We start from the raw sequence: 23,410 nt of genomic DNA, 5'->3' as shown, positions 1-23,410 counted from the left end.
GGCGGCTGTTTTCATACATAAAGGTAAGAGATTGACACAAGGTGCTTACATCTGCAGTGTTGGGCTTAAGGGGGATGCAACCTATCTTCAGCTATTTGTATTGCCCTGAAACAAGTCCAAGTACAGATTCTGTTCCGGAAAGGCAACTGTTGACGTTTTGCATGAAACATAAGGAAGTATTGTTATATAAAAATAATTTTTTATGTAGGAGAATGTCAAATAATAAAAGAAAAAACCATACAGGGAGAAGCGCAGTGACAATCGAATGAGGCAATTATATCCATCACACATGATCAGATAAAGAATAATTGCAGTCAATTACACAAAGACTTACACAAGCACTGTCCTTGGTGACAAGGGTGTCCCTGTCTTTAAGAGAAACATCTGCTCTGGCCTGCTGTGGACCCATGGAAAGGACCACAGAGACTCAGTAACAGAATAAGGGTCTGCCTCAGCCACATGGTAAGGCGGTAAGAGTTTCACACTTGACTTTGACAGCCATCCGAGGGCCACCGCGATGAGGTTAAAGTCCCCTCCCCCTCCCCACCCGCCTCCATCATCGAAAGCGGCACCGCCGGATCGATGCGTGGTGAAGACGCGGACGGCGAGCACAGGAACGGGGTAGGCGATTGGCGCCGGAACGATCCCGGCCCTCTGGGAGGATGTCCCAGTTCCCTTCGGAAGGCCATTAGAGGTGACGGGATCGATGCCGGCCGGCCGCGGCAGGCGGAGTCCATCCATCACGCGGCCCGGACGCTCGCCAGGCTCCCTGCCGACGCTGGCCCCCTGACCCCGGGCTGACCCCTCGCTGGTAATATAATTACATTTCCCCTCTGCTCCCAGACGCAAAACATTCATTAGGGGGATGATATTTCGAAGTCAACGCGAATCCCGGCCTTCGTAAGTCACCGGTTGTCCACGTGGCGAGGAGGCGACCTCGTAATTGAATTAGGCGTGGGATGAACGCGTCTGGCCGGTGGCGTCTCGAAGCGTCTCCCGTTCGACGAGCTCGGCTTCGCGAGCGTTTACGGGATGTTTCGCTTCTCCTGCGTATGAGTCTGACATCATGTTTGTCTGTCTCTGTCCTGGCGGTTTCTGCAAGCTCTGCTGAAATGTCATGGTTGATTCCTAATAATAAGAGCAATTCTCATTCACACTTGAAGTTCCTGGGCTGCTGCTCATGCATTCGCAAAACTGGGCATCTCTGATGTCTGATTAGATGTTAGCCTGCACCCGCATTCCAGGACTTCACATAACAGTAAAGAAGCACGTTTTATTTGTATATATTTCGGCATGTCATATGATTTAGTTAGACCTATCCTTTCACATCACAGAGTGTATATAGGACAATATATCATTCAAGTTACTCCTAAATGGTCCTTCTATTTCTACAGAGACCACTTCATCATGGTACTGTCTGTAACTAGGTAATACTGTTCTATTCAGCCCTATGATGCTGGAGTTAACATTTTACATCAGGCTGTTGTTACCTCTGTCATGTAAAAGGCCTAGAGACAAATGGCTTGCCTTTTTGTTCATTACAGAAGAAACATTGAGAGCAACAGGAAAAAGCCCTTTTACGCATTTTTCTCTTGTAATAAAAGGCCAATCTACGGTTGGTGAGAGAGAAGCTCTGATTATCTTTTTGGTCCCTGGGCACTTGCCTCAGACACATCATGACATTTGCAGATAAGACTTAAGTCTTTAAGCGAGTGATTGATTCGTAGGAAAATGGCTGAAATGTAATTTCTAAAAAAGGGATCAATCAGTGAATTAACTGCTCGGAGAAGGCAAACAAATAATCTGCAACTTGGGTTCCGGTCTACAGCGTGAATGAGACAGACACCACAGGTTCCATGTCAGGTTGCCTGTCTGAAATATGTTCATTTGGAAAAGAAAAATAACAAATTTTAATGAAGGATGAATTATGGAATGGCATAAGGAGATATGATGATGATTTAAAAAAAATATTTTTTTTTAAAACTAAACACAACGGCTCTTGCATGAAATAAAAGTCCTTATGGATTACCTGTAAGGATTACTGAGGAGAAAACAGCATTGCAGTTTGCAGGCAAAATATAAAGTAAAACAACGTTAGAAAATACAGTTTCTAAATCATGCTACAGTATATAGCAAATTATCTTTCGCAACCACCCACGGCAGCATTTTATTTTGTCTTTGTCACCCTCACCGAGCACCACTGCTAAGGAGGAGATTTACGGCTACTTTTATTGTTTCCATTTTTGAGGTACAAAAAACATTTTCAACTCAATACATTTTTATTGTTTTAAAATTGACTTTTTGATATGGAAACCTCATGATCCTGATGCAAGGAACGTGGCTCATATCACCAGATTTTGAGTTAAAGTCTATCGAACAGTGAGCAAAATGCCCTTTATTTCATTCGACGCATAGTTATTGTGTCACAGTCAATCAAAGATTCATTGGGATACACGCACTCAAAAAAGCAACACATAGTATAGAACATCAAGCTTGTCTTTATGAATAAAGGAATTAACTATGTACACATAAACGTGTTGAAAAAGAATAAATTATGGATCTCATTTCAGCAACGCTGTCTTTTCAGATCTCCCCTGCTCCATGCAAACAAGATTGATTCATTTGAATAATTCTTCCCAAACCTGTCTCATTCACTTGTTTTTCCTTCCAAGAGCAATCACCTCATGTCTGACTGTAATTTATGACCACAGTCAAATCTACCACAGCCCTACAGGGATAAACAGAAAAACATACTTGCTGTTATTGTGAGCTGTTGTTGTAAATGGAGAAAAATATACATTTTAATACAAACAGACAAGTATTTTCCAAAGTGGGCCACTGTCTGTGTGCTTTCTCAAAACAAAACAAAACAAAAAATAAATTAAGATAAATCTTTTTCCGCAGTGACTGATGTTGCAATAGCCCTTCTAGTATTCTAAATGAACTCATAACTTAAGATCGATTGAGGTTAAATCCACCAATGTTTGATGCTTAAAAAAAAGCACATCACCAGTATTTGCAAACTCCGCCAGTGGCTTTTATTATTATTTTTAAAGGATTGAGATCTGGCCATAGTGCAGTCAGTGGCTAAAAATGATGAACAGATCATTTCACATGTGAGATATTACCATACTTTTCCCCTTCAATTTTCAGTAGGAAACAAGCATCCATCAGACTAGAATCAATACTTTAGAATATAATGGTGCTCAGCTCAGAATTCAAGTCTCAGACGTCTTAATTTTAATGCCAGGTGATGAACCACATCTGCTCTTAAATTAAGTTTGTTCCACTTTCTTAGGTATACTCCATTCATGTTTTTTTCTAGTACAGTATTTGCAATACAGATGAATACAGCTGCGTTCCCTTGCATCACTTCCTATAGTCAGTAGGCAAAGCCTTCGCATGCAGTGACATTTGTGCATTGCGCAAAGTATTTTCTATTTTATTTATTGGTGGTGCTTTGTTGCATGTTCTGCATGGAACCCAATGTTCAGAAACCAGCTGCTATCAGATGTTATAATAACACCAGCCAAGTAAAGCTTGTGTGATTGAAAAGCTGGAGCATGCATTACATTACATTTTTCTGAAGCAGTCTTCATGGTCCAATGACCTTGTCCTGGCAAATCAACATCTAGGACAGTTTATCAGAGACTCTAAGCAGAACCATTTGAGAGAAAGGGAAGTTGTATGGGGCCGGTGGTGTTCATTCCATGACAGAGAGTCGACCAGAGTTACACAAAAAAAAGCAAAGCGATTCAAGACTTGGCATTGATGAGAATCAGGTTTGTGTTATCTCCAGCAAATGAAATATCTCCAGCAAACAGCTTTCCACCCAATGGTACACTCCAGGGAAAGCAGTGGAAAATAGTTGCTTGAGTTGTGTTCCTGGTCCCTAGCTTCACTTCAGACAGGTTCAGCACAAAACTACAATCCTCACTGGTGCATGGAGCCAGCAGAGGATTATGGGAAATGCCACGTTCCAGCTCCTTGGGTGCCGAGCCATTTGAAAATGTTACTGCTCTCTTGTCCCTTAATCTCTCAAACCTCTCTCACAGAGGCACACACACACACACACACTGAAATTGTGTCATTGTCTGTAAATTATGGAATGCAGAGCTCGTTTATTGTTAAAAGTGCAGAACTTGTAAAGCACTATTTATGATGCCCAGTCCTGTAAGTTCCATGCATCAGTGTAGACAGCGGACCAAGGCCTTTGCCACAATTTCTTTTCAAGGAACACCTACATAATTTAACACAAGCCTCATGCTAACAATAAGACTACATTGCATCATCTCCTGGGGTTTTCTTGGCAAAGTAACTACAGCTTCTGCAAACACAGGCAGCATGAACAGACAAAATTAGGACAGTCTTTGCAATCCTTTCACTTGTCACCTTCTCCAAATCTGTATGCACGTCAGATATCACAGCAGCATATTTTATATATAGAAGAAAGAACAAAGGGTTTTAGGTGAAAACTTCTTATGTGTGGTTTTTAACTGAAAGCGATATTCATGAAACCCATTCAAGGGTCTAAATGACAATAACAGCAAGAACAGCGCTGACAGTTTTGTTCAGAGCGCTGTTATGCTCAGTTCATTTCATATTATATAAATATGCATTTCACATGATAATATTGCACCTTTTCTGTCATCATATCTATAATTTTATGAAATTATGGACAAAATGTATTTTTTTCCAAATTGGCCAGATTCTGTTAATAACCTGGCTTACCTTTATTAAAATTTCATTAGTTCATTTTGTAAAAATTAAGCACATGCCATGTCAGAAATGAATGATACACCAAGAATCCGTTAGCACCACCAAGTGGTAAAGAGAGGAAATTACACACGTTTCAAGCAAAATTTCTGTCTGTGGAGTGATGGACACTGTATGAAAATAAGTAGTTTAATTAAAAACAAAAATATAAATCCCAAAGGTTAATCACTTCAGTAGTTTAATTTTTTAAAACTACAAAAATATATTACTAATTTGGCATTACCAAATAATTCTAACAAATGATTTACAATTATGTACAAACAAGGTTGCATACAAATTACACAACCTTTAATTAAAAGTTAATTAACAACCTTAACAGACATTCTCTTAATACAGCAAAAATTTAAACAATACTCCCAAAAGGATTTTCTAACACAACACAGGAATCATGTGAACTGCACCGACACAAACAGCCAATTAATAAACATCTAAATTTTACATTTTACAGAATGCAGACTAAAGGGTCTTTGGGAGTTAAATCAGATATAACATAGTATATTATGTTAATACAGTATATTTATACATAGTTAACAATTTAGAATTTATTTAGAAAAAAAACTGTGTACTTGAAGCTTACATTTCAAATACCAACACATTTTTCTAAAAACAAGTTGTATTCTTCAACATGTAAAGAGATAAAAAAACAGTCATTACATAAGAACATCCAAATAATGTTTTTCTATTAATTTACATGTACATAAGCAAATCGATTTTGCAGAAATATTTCAGTCTAGCAACCTATTAAAGAATGTTACCATTGACGATTTCGGGAGAAAAAAACATGTTTTAAATTTTAATATAGTCATCTTGATATTCCGGTCATTATAAAGTCACTTTAAGGTTACTATAGCATATCATCTTGCTGCCTGTCTGCTTATTCTGTCAAGACCCATTGCAAGAAAAAGCACACACAATATAACACATACATACACTGATGAGAGAATAATTCAATTCCCAAATTGGGATAATCTTCCTGCAAGCCAAAAATATTTTTAGCCAAGGAAATGTCATTTGTAGGTCTTTGGCTGAGACTTAAACCAGTTAGCTGAGATAATCTTCATTTCGAAAAACGTTTCAGGGAATGAAACAAGAAGAAGAACAGCAAAATGGTGATGACTCAAATCTCAGATTCCTTGGAGTGAGCATATTCTAGGCCCTTCGCTTCTGAAAGTATACACACTATGCTTACTGCCAACAGAAAAGTGCAAAAATGTCTGGTCCGCTGACTTTTCACTTCTATGGTTAATTAGTGAGAAAACACACATGCCACCCGTGTTCAAGAATAATTTTTTAAATTCTAGCTTGGTTATTTGATACCGCATGCAAAGAGTACCTGTGCATCGACGGCTTCGCTAATGGCTTCTCGAATTGTCGTAAGACGACACGTCCAAGTCAAAGAAGTCCTCGAGCTTCCACTGCAGGGTCTCAAACGTGGGCCTCTCCTGCTCGTTCTCCTTCCAGCATTCCATCATGATGTTGTACAGCACGGCGGGGCAGTTTGACGGACAGGACATCCGGTACCCGGTGGACAGCTTCTGCACCACCTGGTTGTTGGTCATGGCTGGTTCAAGAACATGGGAGATAGTGAAAAAAACATGATTGGAAGAGGACGTGCTTAATCTTCAAGAGCCAATTTCCCCTCTAATTGAAGCTAATGCTCGCTAATTGAAGCTAATACAAGGTCAGCACAGTTAATGATCAGAACCTGCTAGTTTAACATCTTCATAAAAAAACCTTGCAAGGTAAATCGATCACATTTTCCAGAGTGACAGGCATTTTCAAATGGCATGTTTTTGTTCTTTTCAGCCTATCATGGGCGGGATGTTTCCATTAATACTTTTTGACAAGGCTTAACTACAGACTAGAATGAGCACCAGATGTCTACAGGGTAATTAGCCACAGGGCATATCTCTGACACAATTTGGCCTTTATCCTCCTCTCTCTCTTCCCCAACCACCAATCTTTGACCGGCGCATTGACACTGATGAGCAAAGCAGCAAATTATCTTTTTTTCTATAGAAACAGAGGTCCCCAACAGAAATGCAATGTACTGCAACATGACGTAAATATACAGACTTTTGAAAATGTAGCATGACATATTTCCCAGCAGTGTTTTTCTAAAAACATAAGTTGCAATATCTAAAACTTAAATACATGCCCAAATACTGTCAAGTGTTGCAACATCTTGACCAAATATTATATTTCAATATGTTTTCCACTATAGTCCATTTGAGTAGTGAACAGCAGCAACAAATGCAAAAGGAACCCTTACTTGGATAGGGCATCTGTCCAAAGGTTATGATTTCGTACAGGAGGATGCCGAAGGACCACACGTCAGACTTGATGCTGAACTTGTGGCCGTGGATGGCCTCAGGCGCCGTCCACTTCACGGGGAACTTGGTCCCTTCTTTGGCTTCATACACGTTTTCATTATCCATCTTTTCCAAAGGAAACCACTCATGTTAATGTTACACATTTTGAAAATGGAAAAGCTTTCAAAAGACACTCACTAAATCACTTTCATTTTTAACATTAGTTCACACTGCAAACCTCTCCTGGGAATCTTCTTAGCAAACCCCAAAAGATGCAAAACCCTTAAGCAAACTGAAAGCACTGCAAAAGCTAAAGCTGAACAGGTGCAAAGCTGAAAGAAGTCAGTTAAAAATGTGTGGCGAAGGACCCACAGGCCTCTACACAGCTGCAAAGATGAATGCTGAGTGTTATGTGCTGGGAAACGGGTTTTCTTCACCTACGGAGCAAGCTACAGGAGTGCTCTCCCTTCACAATGCAAAAAATGCGACTCGCTTCTTAGATCAATCGCGTTGCACGAGGAAACAGTCTCATCGGTGCAAAGCCTCCACTTCACAAAATGAATGGAATGCAAGTCTCTGTGACAGGCCCTCCAATGGCTTGCTCTTGCTTTTCAGGGCATGCAAGAGTTTTCTCCAGTGTGTCAAATCTATGGGCAAATTATGCAATTATAATGCACTTTAATTAACATGTATATGATTTGATATAAGTGTGCATTGATTCTTGTCAGAGCCAGTGAAAATTGTTCAATATTTAAAAATAGGTTCAACGGAGTTTGAAACCTGTCCACCAGAGTATTTAATAATGTGGAATTAAAGCTTTATACAGTATACATTCACGCCTCCAACTATAGATGTGTGCTTGTATTTGTTTAGTTATTTCAAATGAATTTAAAGTAGTTGTTTAATTACTTGTGTGTTCTTTAGTCTGCTCCACTGTTAGTATCTAGGTTATTCTGATGCAGATACTAAAATACTGAGTGACCAGTCATAGTTTATCATGATTCTGCACTTTTTGTACAATATTTTGTGTAAGAAAAAACTGGGGGTGCTAGAACAGCAGTTCTATTCTGTTTTGCATTAAAAATGTGCATTATCTTCCCTATGAGTATTCTAGGGTACTCATGAAGTTTTGACATTGTTTAGGCACAATGATAGTTAGAGGTATTTAAAGAAACACCTTAAAACTTAAGGGTTTTGAGAAAGGGGAATCCAGACCTTCTTTTTTTTTAATGATATACCGAAAGTTTTTTTTGCATACTTTTCATGGGTGACATTAATGAATATGTGAATGACTGAAGTTATGAATTGCATTTTGTGCATATTCCAGGTGTATGAGATGACGCATTAGGACTGTTCATGTAATTAGTATAAGGAAACAGCCATGAACAGATAGATAAGAAAAAAATGATGCTTGCCAAAATGTTCGTGGAAACTCTTACACAATTTACGATCAAACATGATCCTACGCATGTTTCGTGAATGAGGCCCATTGAGCCATGAATTAAGTGACCTTGACCTTGTTAATGTGCAAGCTCAGCTGGTTAAATATGAACGATGGGAGTTCAGCATCTTACTGTAGGTCTATGAACAGGCATTTCACAACATGTCAAAATGACAATCCCTCTGACAAGCGATGGGCAGACAGTCTATCAGACAACAAGAATTCAAAAGAACTCGGCAGTTACTAGGGGGCGCCCACAGACCCATGGCAACACTGGCTGCCTGATGACCAGCTCTAAAAAATGTTGTATTCTAATACAATATAGTATCAAAACAAAGACATTCAAATAAAATCAGCAAAAACATGATATTTGCAAGCTGAAATGTAGTGAAGAAATGTCAAAAAATATTATTTTATTTTAAATATCAAATTTCATCCCTGATGGCATTCAATATTCTGTTATTTCTTAGGCAATGCAAGTCTTGCTCAGGGAGATGTTAAATTATGCTAATTGTTCTACATCTTCGGAAGGGACAATTAACTTGAGTAATGGTGCGATTATATCTGTTGCAAATCAGCCATTTTGTCTTCTGTCACACGCATGTGGGAGCTCTCACCATGAAGACTCTGGCCAGGCCGAAGTCGGCCACCTTGCAGGTGTTGCTCTCCCCGACCAGCACGTTCCTGGCCGCCAGGTCTCGGTGGATGTAGTTCTGCTGCTCTAGGTATGCCATCCCAGCAGCCACTTGGGCGGCCATTTCTAGTAGGTCTGGGTGGCGCAGCTTGGCTCCTTTGTCTTCTGCATGATGAAAATACAGTTGGTAAAATCCTCAATGTTCTCTAGCCAATGAAATAGGACTAAAACCACTCAAACCAATGACCAGGAAGCCATACAACCATCATGCTCCCAATTAAAATGTGTTACATACTGCATACAAGTAAACATATAAAACCACTGTATTTTTTTTGGAATATGACAGTAGTTTGTCAAAAAAGTCTCCTTTTCTTTTTTGTTGAAATTGGTTGCTTTTGGACCACAGATTGATAAAGAAGTAAATGTAAGCATGGATAATTCCTTATCTGAAAAAAGACAATGATTACTTGGAAAAATAACATGAGAAAAAGCGCTCATTTGGACATCTCAAGCACAAACCATCCCAATGAATCGCTTTAGGTAGACAAATGTGTAGTGTCCAACCAGAAACATTCCCTGTTCAAATATTTTAACAGAATCAAATAACATGCATTCTAATCTATTTCACAAGTTACTGTCCTTAAAAGGGCATTACATATTTCAAAATTCAAGGTCCCGCTGGACAATGAGAAGTATAATCCGTTCCTGTGAGACATAATGTGTCAAGATGAAACTTTCTGCTTTGTGTCACTATTCAAGGTCGGTTTGTGAAATATGAAGGATGAGAGCAGAATATTTCAGGGCCATGAGCAGCCATTTGACCTCTCAAAATGACCATCTCTCTGGCAATGACAAACTGTCTTTCAGACAACAGGATCTCAAAAGAATTCAGCATTTCTTAGAGGGCACCCGCATGCCCATAACAACGCTGGCAGCTTGACAACCATGCAAACGCATACACACAGACGCGCACGAATGCGGGCACACAGACACATACACACCATAATCTGCAAAGAATGAAAGGAATTGTCATGGCTATTCAGTAATCTGCTGCTTTATCATGGCATTTAATCTGGAGACGAGACGGAGGTCGATGTATCCCTCTTTAGCTGGAGATATAAAGATTACGCAAAAGATCTCAGCTGAACTTCACCGCTCCTACGCTCGGACCATATCAATTTCTCATGCGTCATTAAGGTGAAGGTACAGTTCCCATGACACAGTTAGGCACATGGTACAGTGCAAACCTCTGCTGAGTCATTTTCACCTTGCGATGGACATCTAATCATTTCCTCCTCACTCCACATTGGTACAATTATTTCACAATTTCTCACCAAAATTCATCCGTTTCTCATTCTGGGTTTGGGTCCTCTCCTGCACAATTATTTTGTACTGCCGTTGACATCACTTATAGGTTCTGGCCAAGCGTAGCCTACCAAACGCAGCACCTTGGAATCGAAACCTCACCGAAATAACACGGCCAAAACCTTCACGCATCATTACCTGTTTACAAGGTTACGGAGCCTTATCTTCAGAATTAATGGTAGGGTACATATCCCTGTGTAAACACGTATTTAAAGCCATCTTACAAATTTCAGCTCCAAAATCATATTTCATGCATCAGTCAAAATGTACCTTAAAAAAACACAATAATATAAGCATAACAAATAAACAGTAAAAAATAAATGTGATTAAAATGGGAGGTGCGTTTCTGATGTGTTTTTTTGTGTTAGTTTGGCCCCTGATCAGACTGAAGCCTCCCCATTATAGTGAAATAAAAAAATGGAAAGGCAATGGTCAATGATTCATCAGAAATGTAAAATCAAATAAATAAGCAGTGTTGCGATTGATTCAACTTGGCCAAATCTTCCACTTTGTGCAAATTTCAAACATTAATAATATTTAATAAAAAAATTATTAATTATCAATTTTCATTTTAAAAACTAAAATGAAAATTGTCCTATTAAAGGAAATTTGAATTTTTCAATAAGTTCCTTCCATGTTTCTTACCGCTCCTGAACAACTAATTCTTCATAGTTGTTAACATTATTTGCATGTTATGCACATTTAATGATGTCCTCTTGCGCAAAATCAGGTTTTACAAACTGCTCTGAAGACACAAAGCTCTCCGCGCCAGCACAGAAGCAGCTGCAGCGAAGGCAGACGGAGATTTCGGAACGACGCCCCACGCCTGCGTCCTGGCTGGCATTTTCATCTTGATTTTTTTACGCCGGGTGAGTGGGATGAGCCGGGGTTGCGTCATCGATGATTACGGTCATCGGACGGCAGGAACTCGAAAAATTTGGAGGGTAGGGACACTTACTCTGGAGGTAATCAAGCAGGCTTCCGTTCCTCATGAGCTCGGTGATGATGTAGATGGGCTCCTGCAGTGTGCAGACGGCGTACAGCTGGATCAGTTTGGGGTGACGCAGCGTCTTCATCATCTGAGCCTCCCTGAGGAAGTCTTGAGGGTCCATTGTACCTAATAATAAAAAGAACAACACAACAATATCACCATTTCAGTTAATGATAACAATAGCAGCCCAACGACAATATTCATAATACATTTTTATTCATAAAGTGCCTTTGTAGACACACACGGTGCTTTGGAAAAAATATTTTTTAAAATGAACTAAATTACAGGTTAAGGACAATTAGATTAATAAAATGGTTGATACATGGCTGGTATAGGTAATTTGGGGCTAAATTTGGTCTAATGCAAGAAAATTCACTTCAAGTAATTGCAGTATAAGCTACAAGTTGCTTTTCACTTTAAGTGTATTTTCTACAGCCACTGTAAAGCCAGCAAGTTTCTGGAAACTTATTAGATTAGGTGATGCTAAAGTGATAATGATTATACTATCAAATAACTCAATAACAATTTAATAGAAACAAACTGTCATTAACAATTAAATTAAAAGGATTAAGCACTCCTAGATCGGATATTTTGAACAGTTATACAGAATACACTTGGTTGCTTAGGATCACCCACAAGTCAAAACATGTCAGTAACATAAAAATGCATATGTTAACTATAGGAAAACAAGATAAAACAAAGCATAAATCTGGGGTGTTGTTAAAACTCTCACAGTACAGCAGGCGTTTCTTGTGTCACTGGCTAATCTGCAAAGGTAACAAATTATGCGATCAATCACAAGCCCTGTCACTTCTGACACCAAAGAAAAAGGTACCTGTACTACAGCATGAAATCTCCATAGTAACATACCTAGAGTAGTATACAATCACTTTAATATGTTCATATGTTGGAGTATAAGGAGGTGGTGGATATGAACTGTATCATATTTAATCACCTTTTACTTAAGTGACACTTATAAACATATTCTTTGTCAAAACTGCACAATTTCATCTTAATCCCTAGTATTGCAACAGAGAAACAGTACAAAACAATGTCATTTAAATTTAGGTACAGCATGTACTGTGGGAGCCATTTTGTTGACCTTCCAGATTATTGCTCGGTTCGAATGGCTGAATTAGATTTTTCGCTAAACTACAGTATTTACTGTACCAACGAAAATAAACTATTTGTTTTGGATTGTTTATTGTAGCAACATACATAGCTATAAAACATTTAGAAGGCAGTTTTTTTAACTGAACCCAATCAACTCAGAAAAATTACTGATGAAAATGTGAGCTGCCTGACGGACACCACCACTAGCGCAAAACCCAAACGCTCTATGGCTTCCCGGCGAGCGAGAAGCCAGGCCAGGCCGGGCGCACTTTACCGGGTTTCAGGGTTTTCACCGCCACGGCGGTGGTGCCGTTCCACAGGCCCTCGTGCACCTCGCCGAACTGCCCGGCTCCCAGCTTCCTCATCAGCTGGATGGAGGCGCGGTCGATCTCCCACTGGTCCACTGTGTCGTAGGACAGGCCGTGGGTCTGTGGGGCCTCCAGCTGCAGAGCGGAGAGACGCGGAGGTCAGGATCCCATCAAAAATCCCGTTTTGTGGAGACATTTTAGAGAAACTGCTCAGAGCTCACAGTTCAGTTTTGCACCCCAAGAAATACTCCACACAGAGCTTGGGGTCTGAAAAACCTGGATGTGCTCAGCTTAATTTTATCACTTGCCAATCAAACTGGATCCATCTCAGTGCAACGCAAATGCCCTAATCTCCCGCTGCAAACACTCTTTGAAGGTGGCAGTTTGGTCACCTTCCAGGTTATCGGATGGCTCTAATGGTTGCGTTTCATTATTTGCTAAACTATACCTGGCTGATCTCCAAATGCTTGCGGGTCGATCAGAACTTAATGAGTTTTAAGTAATGCCTTTAATGTTTTGCAGATTGTGGTAGTTACATTCAGTCAAATTACCTCACACCAACAACACAGCTCTCTAAAAATGTTGTCAAATGAAAAGTATGAAGGCATATGATATAGTTTCGTATCTCAGGTTTCAAGTAAATATTTTACTTTATGATATTTGGTTAGCAAACTCTTTTGCATACATATAAAATAAATGGTTGCATACATATAAAAAAAAACTGGTTTTACTGCCAATGGTTTCCCTGTGTGGTACGACAACAGTCACTCCATGAAGAGTATATTTATGAAATACCTCTCTAAACACTATACTGCTTACCATACAACATACAACAGTAACAGAAACTGAACAATATTGCATTTCTACTCATACATACTCTACTGCAGAGGATACATAGCCACATGTTGAATTTAAATTATTTCATACCTTCTTACAAGGTTCACCAAGACGCACGCATAGGCCATCTTCGTTTTTGGAATAGTTCTCTACAAGTTCCTTTAGAGTCTGAAAACATTTTGTTCGGGAGACATAATAACCTCCTCCGTCAAGTTTCCGCAGTTTGTAATGTTTAACCTTTCCATTGTCCAATACTGAAAAAGACACACACACACACACATTAGCAAATTCATGAAAAAAAAATAAAAACAGGCATATTAAAGAAACAAATGTACTTGTGAGTGTATCTGTTTAAGCTCATTTTATTTTGTATTTGTCACTGAAATATTGACTATAAGGTATGTCCTTTGTAAGTATCAGTATTGACCAAGTAATATGAATGCGCATAGGATTTCATTTCACTAGCTTGTGCATTGGGAGTCTGGCGAGCTTTGCGCTGCACAGCTACAGCGTTTCTGCTTATTCTGTTCTGGTACTCCTTGGTACCCTCGTTAAATGTTCTAGGTGTTGTCTGCCTCAATGGCCACGGAAGTCACTTTGGTTAAAAAGGCAACCAACAAATAAATATCAAAGCAATGGAAATGAATCAGAGCCCGGGAGTAACAGTTTTCCAGAAGCTTTCCTCATTCTCTGGGAACTGAATTAGTGTGAGTCACCAGAGACAGCGGAGTTTGAAGGGCAGAATTTTGACTTAAGGCATTTAAAGAGGAAGGTAAACCTTCAGTGCTTCACGCGCAGACACTTTAGTCAAAGTTCAGTGTCAGGGTTCAGTACAGTAACTGATACAGTACCTGCCCATATTTACAACAGAACAGAACAAACGTAATTGGGCATTTTATGACTTTATGATTTGGTCGTCATTAGCAAGAATAATACACAAATAATATGTAAATTCTTTATGAGAAGATGACTCAAACTAATGGATAATTGTGTAAAGAAAATAAATAACTCTGTTGAGTTATACTTGCTAAAAATGCAGTCAGCATTACATAATTACTGACATTACATATTTCATACAATTCACAGTATACCCAAGAATAGAGTAATGTCAGTTATCAGAATTAGGAGGAACTACACAGATTCACGTGTTTCCAGTAGTTTGTGACACACCCTCTTTTTCTTTTATGAGAGGAAAGGGTGTCCTTTGTTCTCATTTATGACCTTGCATTATTCATTGGTCGCTGAGTAACAGTAATACTTCATCAGAACAAGCTTAAAGCGATAAGAGTGAGTTTACCAGAAGGAGGAAATCTACTTTTGAAAGCAGCCAGGAGCCTCCAATTAATTGCACGCTAAAAACAACAAAACTATAGCTTCCAAAACAACTTTCCAAAACTAGTGATAACACAAATGATGACATAAAATAGCAGACTGGTATTTCCTGGAATGTCTAAAAATGCACACTAAACCATTAGTGGCATGCCAAGGTACACACAACAGCATATGGGCAACGTCAAAGGCCTTCACAGCAGAAACCGCCTTCTCTTTGTTTTTATTCATGCAGTACAGGGTCAACCCGCTGTGGGACATGCTTGTGACAGCAGCCAGTAAGCCCTAAGTTGGCACCGAGTTTTACAAATATCAAATTTAAAAGGAGGCATGAAAATCCTGAGCTCAGTGCATGGGAATTTACCTGAGAGAGATAGCTCCCCTTTCTGGCTTTCACACTGCCTGATGAGAAAAGCTCCGTGCTGGTTTCCTTCAGAAAGCAGCATCTTCTCCGCATCCAATCTCTTTGTGTCGGGAAAAAACCATCTGCAACCAATCAAAAATCCCGTTTTGTGGAGACATTTTAGAGAAACTGCTCAGAGCCCACGCTTCTGTTTTGCACCCAAGCAGTACTCCACACAGAGCTTGGGGCTGAAAAATCTGGATGTGCTCATCTTAATTTTATCACTTGTCAATCAAACTGGCATCACAGTTTGATTGACAAAGCGTTGCAGTGATTGATCTTCATTTTAATAACAGATTTTAATTTCTCATTTTCTCACTTCTTTTTATCTCCTGTATGCTTTGAAAAGCACCATGTAACAGTCTCACTATAAAGTGTGAGTATGGAAATTAGATTTGATTGAATTCAATTCTTGGTCCATGTTTGGGATAATCTTAAATATCAGTTAACACACTGAGGCATACATAAGGACTTCACACTTCCTTTATTTTGTTCTCAGCAGTCATGATTTCTTTGGAGTTAGTATCCACATATGTATGTATGCTTCTTTTGAACAAAAGCTGCAATTCTCAGGCCACATATTCTGTAACGTAGTTACAGCCAAAACATAAATTGTAAGCATGAGTAAGGTTCTATTCAATACGCTTCTTGACAGAGCTGTTCGCTTTAGAAGGATGGCCACCTGAAACCACCCAGTTAGACTGGTTTCTTTACGTATTACTGTGGTTTGCTCTTTCGAGCTTTGATCACATGATAAGTTTGTGCAATAGTCAACTTAAATAGAGTCTCTGATGTATCAGTGTTCAGGGTAGCTACATGGGCTACTGAATTTCATTTGGCTTGATATCCAGTTCTTTGTTTAGGCTTGTGTGTTTCCTGGTGGAATTCCCATAAATTACTTCTCACCGTATTCTCTGAACTTTAAACTCCTGTTAAACCAAGAGCATTTTCTGCACGCCTTTAATCATTAACCAACGTTTCGCGCAGCGATTAATTCGCGCTATAACTTAAGTGAGACAAGCATGAGTTAAACAAATTCCCCGAAACTACTGAAATATAATTTTAACGCAGCTTTCACGTGACTATGACAATTGCTATGGCTATTATTAGATCTACAATTGTCACAACAGTGAGGGGAATGAGGAAATCACAGTGGTAATGCAAATTGTCCTCGCTGATTATACTGCGCATTATCTACCTGCTACTCTAAATATATTCAATATTTTTTAAAAAGCAAAGTGTGTGCCAAAATGATACAGTGCAATATAAACGTATACAAATGTAAAAAGAGTTTTGAATGGGTGGAATGCCGTTTTCTATAACCAAAGACAGAATTTTTTAATTTTTTTTTACTTCAAACTTAAAGATAACCAAGTTGACTACTCACGGCTCGGCGTCCAAACTCTCCACGGGTGCCACATAATTCGCCGGAATGTATCCCTTTTCGTTGGCAGAGATTCCAGTGAGTGCTCTGGCTAACCACCATTCACCGGCACTTTTATCCAGAGCTTCGAGCTTGTCCCCGGCCCTAAAACTCAAATCATTCTCAGTCCGAGCAGTGTAGTCGTACAATGCGGTGTAGATTGATCCCGAGTCCTTTGGGGGCACCGGCGGCAGTGGCCGTGTAGGTGCCTCCTCCGCATGGGGATTTCTAATGATCACAATGTCTCGCTTCTCATGACCGACCCCCTCGTTGTCAGAGGCTGAAGTTTTTAGGCACGGGAAAACAGTCAGAATACATGTGGCGCACCATTCCCTGACGTCCATTCTGATTCGGCTTCGCCCTCAGCATAGATTGCATGAAGTAACGCTGTGAAACAAAAACGATAGGAAAAACGGTAGGCTACATCCATCAGTTTAACAATCTATTCAGAGTAGTGAGAATTTCAAAATGGGTGGCTGGAAATAAAATCAGAAAGTTCCGTCCAGTCCATTCCTGAAACACTTGTTAAAAATCTATAGGCCTGAGTGGAAAAAAGTAATGAGAACACTCCTTGGCCAGTAAAGCGAAGGCGTTATATTGCCACTTGTTAGCGAATGAAGCTTATCGCATTTCCTGGACTACACTCACCTGAACCTGTGTACTCTCAACACAACCCGCCGAGCAGGACGGCGTTAACTGTTGCGTCGCCCGCCTTGAAATACCTGTTTTGCATTCCGGACGTGTAGATAAAAACAGTTACGTCAAGTTCACTAAAAATAGTTGTTTGAGTATGAAGTGTCCTTTAAATGATCCTTTTAAGTTAAATGCTGTCATTTAATTTCATTGGCGGATTACGTAATGTCTTCCGAAAATGTCAAATTTAGACTCATTGGTCCAAAAAACTTTACTCCACATCTGATGTGTCCAGTTTCAGTGTACCAGTGCAACATTTCTTCTCAATTGTTTATTTCCATACAACATATTATTTTACTAGGCGAGACATCTGGCTGAATGCAGTGTCATATGGTGTAGTGATGTGCCTCATGGCCTGAAATCAAATCCTGACCTTACCAGGGCTGGCTGTGGCACTGAGTACAGTAAACCACTCCAAATATAGCCACAGTAAGCCTAATTGGAAACTGGAAAACCTCACACATGCGAAAAAATGTAATTGGTTGGCACCCATTATCTTGATAGATAATGGACCATTTTTGTAGACACAGATTAAACCAGATTAAGCATAATCCTAGACCAAACTCAATTTAGTACAGGTCTAATCTTAATTGGTGTCCATGAAACCGCATCAATGTGTCATATCTAAACGTGGATTATGTAGGGTAATAAGATTGACTTTATTTAGTATTTTGAAAGGTGGACACTTTGGAAACTGAAGAAAATATGTTATATGCTAAACCAGTGGTTCCCAAACTATGGATCAGACGTGAACCCACTTGGGGTTTGTGGGACGGGATGAGGGGAGCGACACGAGAAAAAATTACTATAATGACACTACTATAATATACTCCCCACAGACATTTACGGCAGTCAATCAAACGCACACATATGAGCAGCGAACTAAAGTGCACATGCGGTTGTTTTGACAGATAACTGGGAAAAAAAAATAATAATTTCGCACAAATAATTTCTGTTTGGCTACATTTCAGTAAACTTTGGGAACCACCGTGCGACACACTACCGTAATGAAGCATGTTTTGTGTTCGGCACGACATACTACGGTATTAGGTGCGCATCAGTCTCCTACACTACGGTATTATCACCCGGAAGTTACTGCATTTACAGCATTTTCCCAATCCAATTTCTCGTTCATAATTTGTAAAAGGCCTGCAAGACAGGCATCTAAATATGACTGTCAGTAATACAAAGTAGCAGCTGTATTGCGGCTTTAACGTTTCAAGCAAAAATCAGCTCAGAAGCCCTATTATAACGGTGCTTTGCAGTGTATGTAGAGCCATCCCACGTGCTGCGGTACAGACGAATGTATTGGAGGCTGCGGGTACCCTGATTGTAGCAGTCTCCGTGACATTGTCACATACAGTCCTTCCACAGCGTGCAAGTTGAGATACATAACGTGTTAATTTCGCCGCTAACCAGGCACAATGAGCGAGCACTTCTCTCTGTCAGACTGTGATGTTATTGGTTTTGATCTGGACCACACTCTCTGTCGCTATCATTTAAAGGAAACCTCCAGGGTGAGTTCTGATGAGAATTTGTCATTAGCTTTCTGTTTCAGTTTAGTAAAAAATCCAAAAATGCAAGACGAGGTAGTGTTGCTTTCTAGCTTGGAAACCGTAGTGTACTTCGATCCACTTCTCTGTTAACCATATAAATAAATATAGTTATACAGTCAATGGCTTGCTCGAAAAAGTGCTCATGCTCTTATATAGCTTTCTTGCTTCCATAATCATCGCGGGCTATAGCTAGCATGTTGCGCGCTGCAAGCAATGCAGAGATCACTACAGGCAGCTAACTTACGTTGGAAAGGTTAGCTGGCGGATTGTGACAACATAGCTGATGCTGCACAGTGATAGGCCCCATTTGGATATTTGACTAACGAGATACTGTGAAGGATACATTTTGTCATTTGAAAACACTTCTCAAATTCACAGCTGCTTTGTGCATAGGAATGCAGTTGTAGACAAAATGGTTAGCGACGTCGCTATCATTGGCAACAAGAAATCACGTGTCATGTACGGTGAGAGAAATTATAGATTGTTCCTTGCTCATGGATAATGGGATAGCTTCCACAAGATGTGATATAGATGTGATATATAGCATGCGCACTGGGAAACTGTCTTGATGCTGGGACGCCTATACATACAATTGCATGGCCAGGTTAGTGTTTTTTGCTGTATAACTTTTTCTGCTTCCTGTATATGCCCTGGTGGAAATTCCAGCTTGGTTCACACAAGTTTTTAAGCTGGTCCAGCTGGTTTGAAGCTGCCATTTCCACCTGGGTGAATCACTATGCATTCTTCCAGTATCTCACTGGACATCTGATGTCTTCCATTGCAGCTTATCTATGACAGTTTTGCCAGGTATTTTGTGGAATACAAGAACTATGATAAAGACCTGCTGACTTTGACTCCTGCCACATGGGATTTCTGGTAAGTCTGTTATAAGGTTTTGTTATGCATATTTTTGAAGTTATTAAAATAACACTTAAGTGAAGGGCTCTTTGGTGGCATAGCATTGTAGTATTGAACAGGTTCTAGGAAATCACTACCAGTGCCAACTGTGACTGAGAGTCATGGAGCAAAATTGAGCAAATGGATGCCCAAGGAGGCTGGGTTTCAATCTGCAACTTATTCCACAATTCATCATGCATTTCCCTATTCCCAACTTCCCTCATTGATTTGGTGCCTACAGCTTGCCTGCACAAACTACAAAGGTGCCACCTTTGGGAACAATGGTGTACCAGCTCATTTGACTGGCTGCCGTATAAAAAGGAGCTGCTCCTTCCTGCTTTTCCCTTTTGCCCTTCCCCAAAAATTACGATGGATGCTGCAGCGACAGGACAGGCTTCTGATTGCATTTTGGGCTTCCAAATTTGGGAACTAATGGAAACATGTATACAAAAATCATCATTAAAAGATCCCTCAAAAAGAGTATGAAATTGAAGAGACATACTGCTGCTGCTGCTACTGCTGATAACAGTAGTACATTGCAATCATGTTGCACCATTTATTTTCATATGTGTGTGGTATCCCACTTCAGTGATGCACAGAAGGCATTGAACCCTCAGCACGTATCTTTGTGTGTGTGTGTGTGCGTGTGCGCATGTGTGTGCACATACGCACGCGTGTGTGTGATTAAACTGAGCAATGGGGCAAGCTCTTGGGGAAAACACTTCTCTTTGACCACATAGGTTTAGTGTATATTCCTTTAATTAGCAGTCATAACATATGGAGAAACACGGACGACAGGTGCCTAGCATTTCTGTTGTTTTTAGTTTTAAAGGCTTGGTGGTGGACCTGGAAGATGGAAACTTGATTAAGCTGGCTGAAGATGGAACTATTCTAAGGTATTTGTTTGATGGTTTAAAATTGTAGGAAGAATGCTCTAAGTAAAGCAGTTCTAATCCTGGGGGCCAGAATTTGTTATGGACTTATCCATTTTTACCACATTTAAGATTTAACCAACTCAAAAACTTTTGTAGTCTATGATTGAACATGGTAGGTACTGTAACTGAGACAGAGCCAAAGCTAACAAGGAAATGACTGCTGTACTGTTGCTGCTTGTCAGCGTAATATGTTTAGTTAATCGTTTTGTGTTTATGGCAGAGTATTAAAAATTTCATCAAATGTCTCTGCAATCAGTGTATATACAGGGCTTGACTACAAATCCAATTATTTCAATTGTGTATTTATTCATAGTTACAGTTCACAGTTATTGTAGGTAGAGTATCTTTGTTTACAGTTGAGTGACTGTATTTTAAGTTAATGCACATTGGTAGCTGCTGCTTAGCTTAATACTCTAACCTTACATTTTCAGTCACTATAGCCTTATTTTTGGCTTAGCGGATGCCTTATCCAGGGCAACTTGCATAAATTATACGACTAAGTGAGTTTTTATACCTGGACCTTAAGCAATTTCGATTAAGTGCATTGCTGCCCCAGGGGTACAAAAGTAGTTTCTCATCCAGGATTCATGCCTGCAACCCTCCAGTCACGACTCCAGTTCCCTCATTATGCAAGGTGTGCTACATTGCTGTTTTTTAAAACATTTTTTAGAGCAACCCATGGGACCAATGACCTCAGCACAGAAGAGATAATTAAACATTATGGCCCAAAGAGGGAGTGGAAGCATTTTGATAGCCTCAATACCTCATACACAAGATCAAGTATGTGTTCCCCTTAACTTCCAATAGTTGTATTTATTTGTATGAGCATGTCATATATGTATGTATGTATATATATATATATATATATATATATATATATATATATATATATATATACACATGTATATATATGCTATTTCTGATGTCTGAATAAATACATTGTTAAATGCTAATATTTATTATTTAGCTGCACTCAGAATCACTGTAGGATTGTGTAATTTGCCTTTAAATCAAGTTGCTCTTTATAAATAAGTTTTTTTTTCTTCAATTTTGAATGAAAGTGCAAATTGGTGTTTTGTTTTGTACTCCTTCAGCAAAATATTATTTTTATGACAACTATTTTGACCTACCTGGAGCTCTTCTCTGTGCAAGGATTGTGGATATGCTGCACAAGGTAAGGTCTTTTTTTTTTTTTTGATATTCCTAAATAATCTATTTTTAAATCTTGCTCATGTTAGCGGCAATTACGGCACGGCCCAGAATCAATATGCCGACTGGCTGAAAGACACGCCGGGTGTTGCACATTGAACCTTAGCATTGCCCAGAGAGGGAGGTCTTTATGTTGCAAGATCCCATGCCTCAAATCACCCAATAGGGGCTGATCTGGTCAACTGAGTTCCTGCAGTCTGTCTGTTCCACTTATGAGTTGCAGTTACTTGATCCAATGACTGAGCAGCTTATTTCCAGCAGATTTCGGTGAAAAGTGTGAAAAGTAGTGACAGCTGACATAACACATTTTGGATGGGGTGCATGGTGGTCTACTCTTCTAAATAAACTAACTCTAAATTGAGAGCACTGCAGCGATGGGGTTGGACTGCAAATGTGATTTGACATTTTTGAAAATGAAGTGAAATTAGAGATAAGGTTGTTTAAAATTAATCGGAGTTGTTTTTGCATTACTGTGAAGTTGTTTGGCAAATGCCCTTATTGGTAGTTTATAACAGATGGCAATAGTGCATAACAGAACACAATTACAGATTACCTACATATAGATATACAGTTTAAAAAAAAATAGTGATAATTTTTCTGATCAGCAAAGCAGGCTAAATGATACGATATGTAACATAATCATTAAGATTTAAACTTTGATTATGTTTATGACTTCATTCAGTCCTCCACATAATTCATTCTTTGGTTATTGCATTATGCATCAATACTGGATTCAACATCAGCAATTAATGTCGCTAAAACTCAATCTACAGTAATACCAACAAGAGACCAACAAAATAGTCCCCATACTGATTATATAACCTAGCTTCTTTGTATTTCTTTGTGTATTCTTTGTTACAGGACATAGTGTTAATATACATTAATATGTTATAATATATTTCAAAGCTCTGTCATTCTGTATCACTAGTTACAGTAAAAGACCTTTATGTGTTGAGTCTGAAGCGTTCAAGGTTAATGACCTGCTATTATGCTCGCTTGTGCTCATTTGTTATTGATAACAGCGTGGGAGCGAAGTGACCTCCGAAATTTGGAAAGACATGCTTGCCGCCATAGACCACAATTACAATACATCAGCATTTAAAGGTAAGTTAATATTGTTTCTCTTGCGCTGCTCCCACTGTCTTGCAGTTTGTGAAATTCCCTCTCTATCTAGCAGTCACGACTGAA

General features: G+C 39.4%; 2 protein-coding genes across 3 annotated transcripts in view; one reads left to right on the top strand and one right to left on the bottom strand.

Annotated features, from left to right (window-relative positions):
* Window positions 1-4,889: 4,889 nt before the first annotated feature.
* Window positions 4,890-17,672, bottom strand: frk (fyn-related Src family tyrosine kinase). Its single transcript, XM_064339983.1, has 9 exons — window positions 17,581-17,672; window positions 16,897-17,319; window positions 15,471-15,592; window positions 13,868-14,031; window positions 12,907-13,075; window positions 11,487-11,645; window positions 9,147-9,328; window positions 7,049-7,214; window positions 4,890-6,337 (listed from the first exon to the last, which is right to left on the bottom strand). Exons 2-9 carry the CDS (start codon window positions 17,274-17,276, stop codon window positions 6,129-6,131), a joined length of 1,551 nt encoding a protein of 516 aa, XP_064196053.1. The 5' UTR covers window positions 17,277-17,319; window positions 17,581-17,672; the 3' UTR covers window positions 4,890-6,128.
* A 1,076-nt stretch (window positions 17,673-18,748) lies between these two features.
* Window positions 18,749-23,410, top strand: part of nt5dc1 (5'-nucleotidase domain containing 1) — a 56,062-nt gene continuing 51,400 nt past the window's right edge. The window contains exons 1-6 of one of the 2 annotated variants that reach the window (XM_064339984.1): window positions 18,749-19,142; window positions 19,966-20,057; window positions 20,903-20,974; window positions 21,684-21,793; window positions 22,108-22,187; window positions 23,245-23,326. In XM_064339984.1, the coding sequence (XP_064196054.1) occupies window positions 19,050-19,142; window positions 19,966-20,057; window positions 20,903-20,974; window positions 21,684-21,793; window positions 22,108-22,187; window positions 23,245-23,326 (529 nt within the window). In that variant the 5' untranslated portion in view covers window positions 18,749-19,049. Of the gene's footprint in view, window positions 19,143-19,273; window positions 19,786-19,965; window positions 20,058-20,902; window positions 20,975-21,683; window positions 21,794-22,107; window positions 22,188-23,244; window positions 23,327-23,410 lie in introns of those variants that run through there. The other variant, XM_064339985.1, reaches the window with a different exon arrangement.

Source organism: Anguilla rostrata, chromosome 6, assembly GCF_018555375.3.
Source record: "Anguilla rostrata isolate EN2019 chromosome 6, ASM1855537v3, whole genome shotgun sequence".
NCBI classification, from domain to species: domain Eukaryota; kingdom Metazoa; phylum Chordata; class Actinopteri; order Anguilliformes; family Anguillidae; genus Anguilla; species Anguilla rostrata.
This window is presented reverse-complemented; position numbering and strand designations above follow the sequence as displayed.

Excerpts from the sequence above, each read along its gene's own strand:
- frk (XM_064339983.1), bottom strand. The coding sequence starts at position 17,276 with ATGGACGTCAGGGAATGGTGCGCCACATGTATTCTGACTGTTTTCCCG. Across the intron at positions 11,646-12,906 it reads GGTGAAAACCCTGAAACCCG|GTACAATGGACCCTCAAGAC; the intron begins GTAAAGTGCGCC and ends TTTTATTATTAG. Across the intron at positions 6,338-7,048 it reads TGGACAGATGCCCTATCCAA|CCATGACCAACAACCAGGTG; the intron begins GTAAGGGTTCCT and ends TTCTTGAACCAG.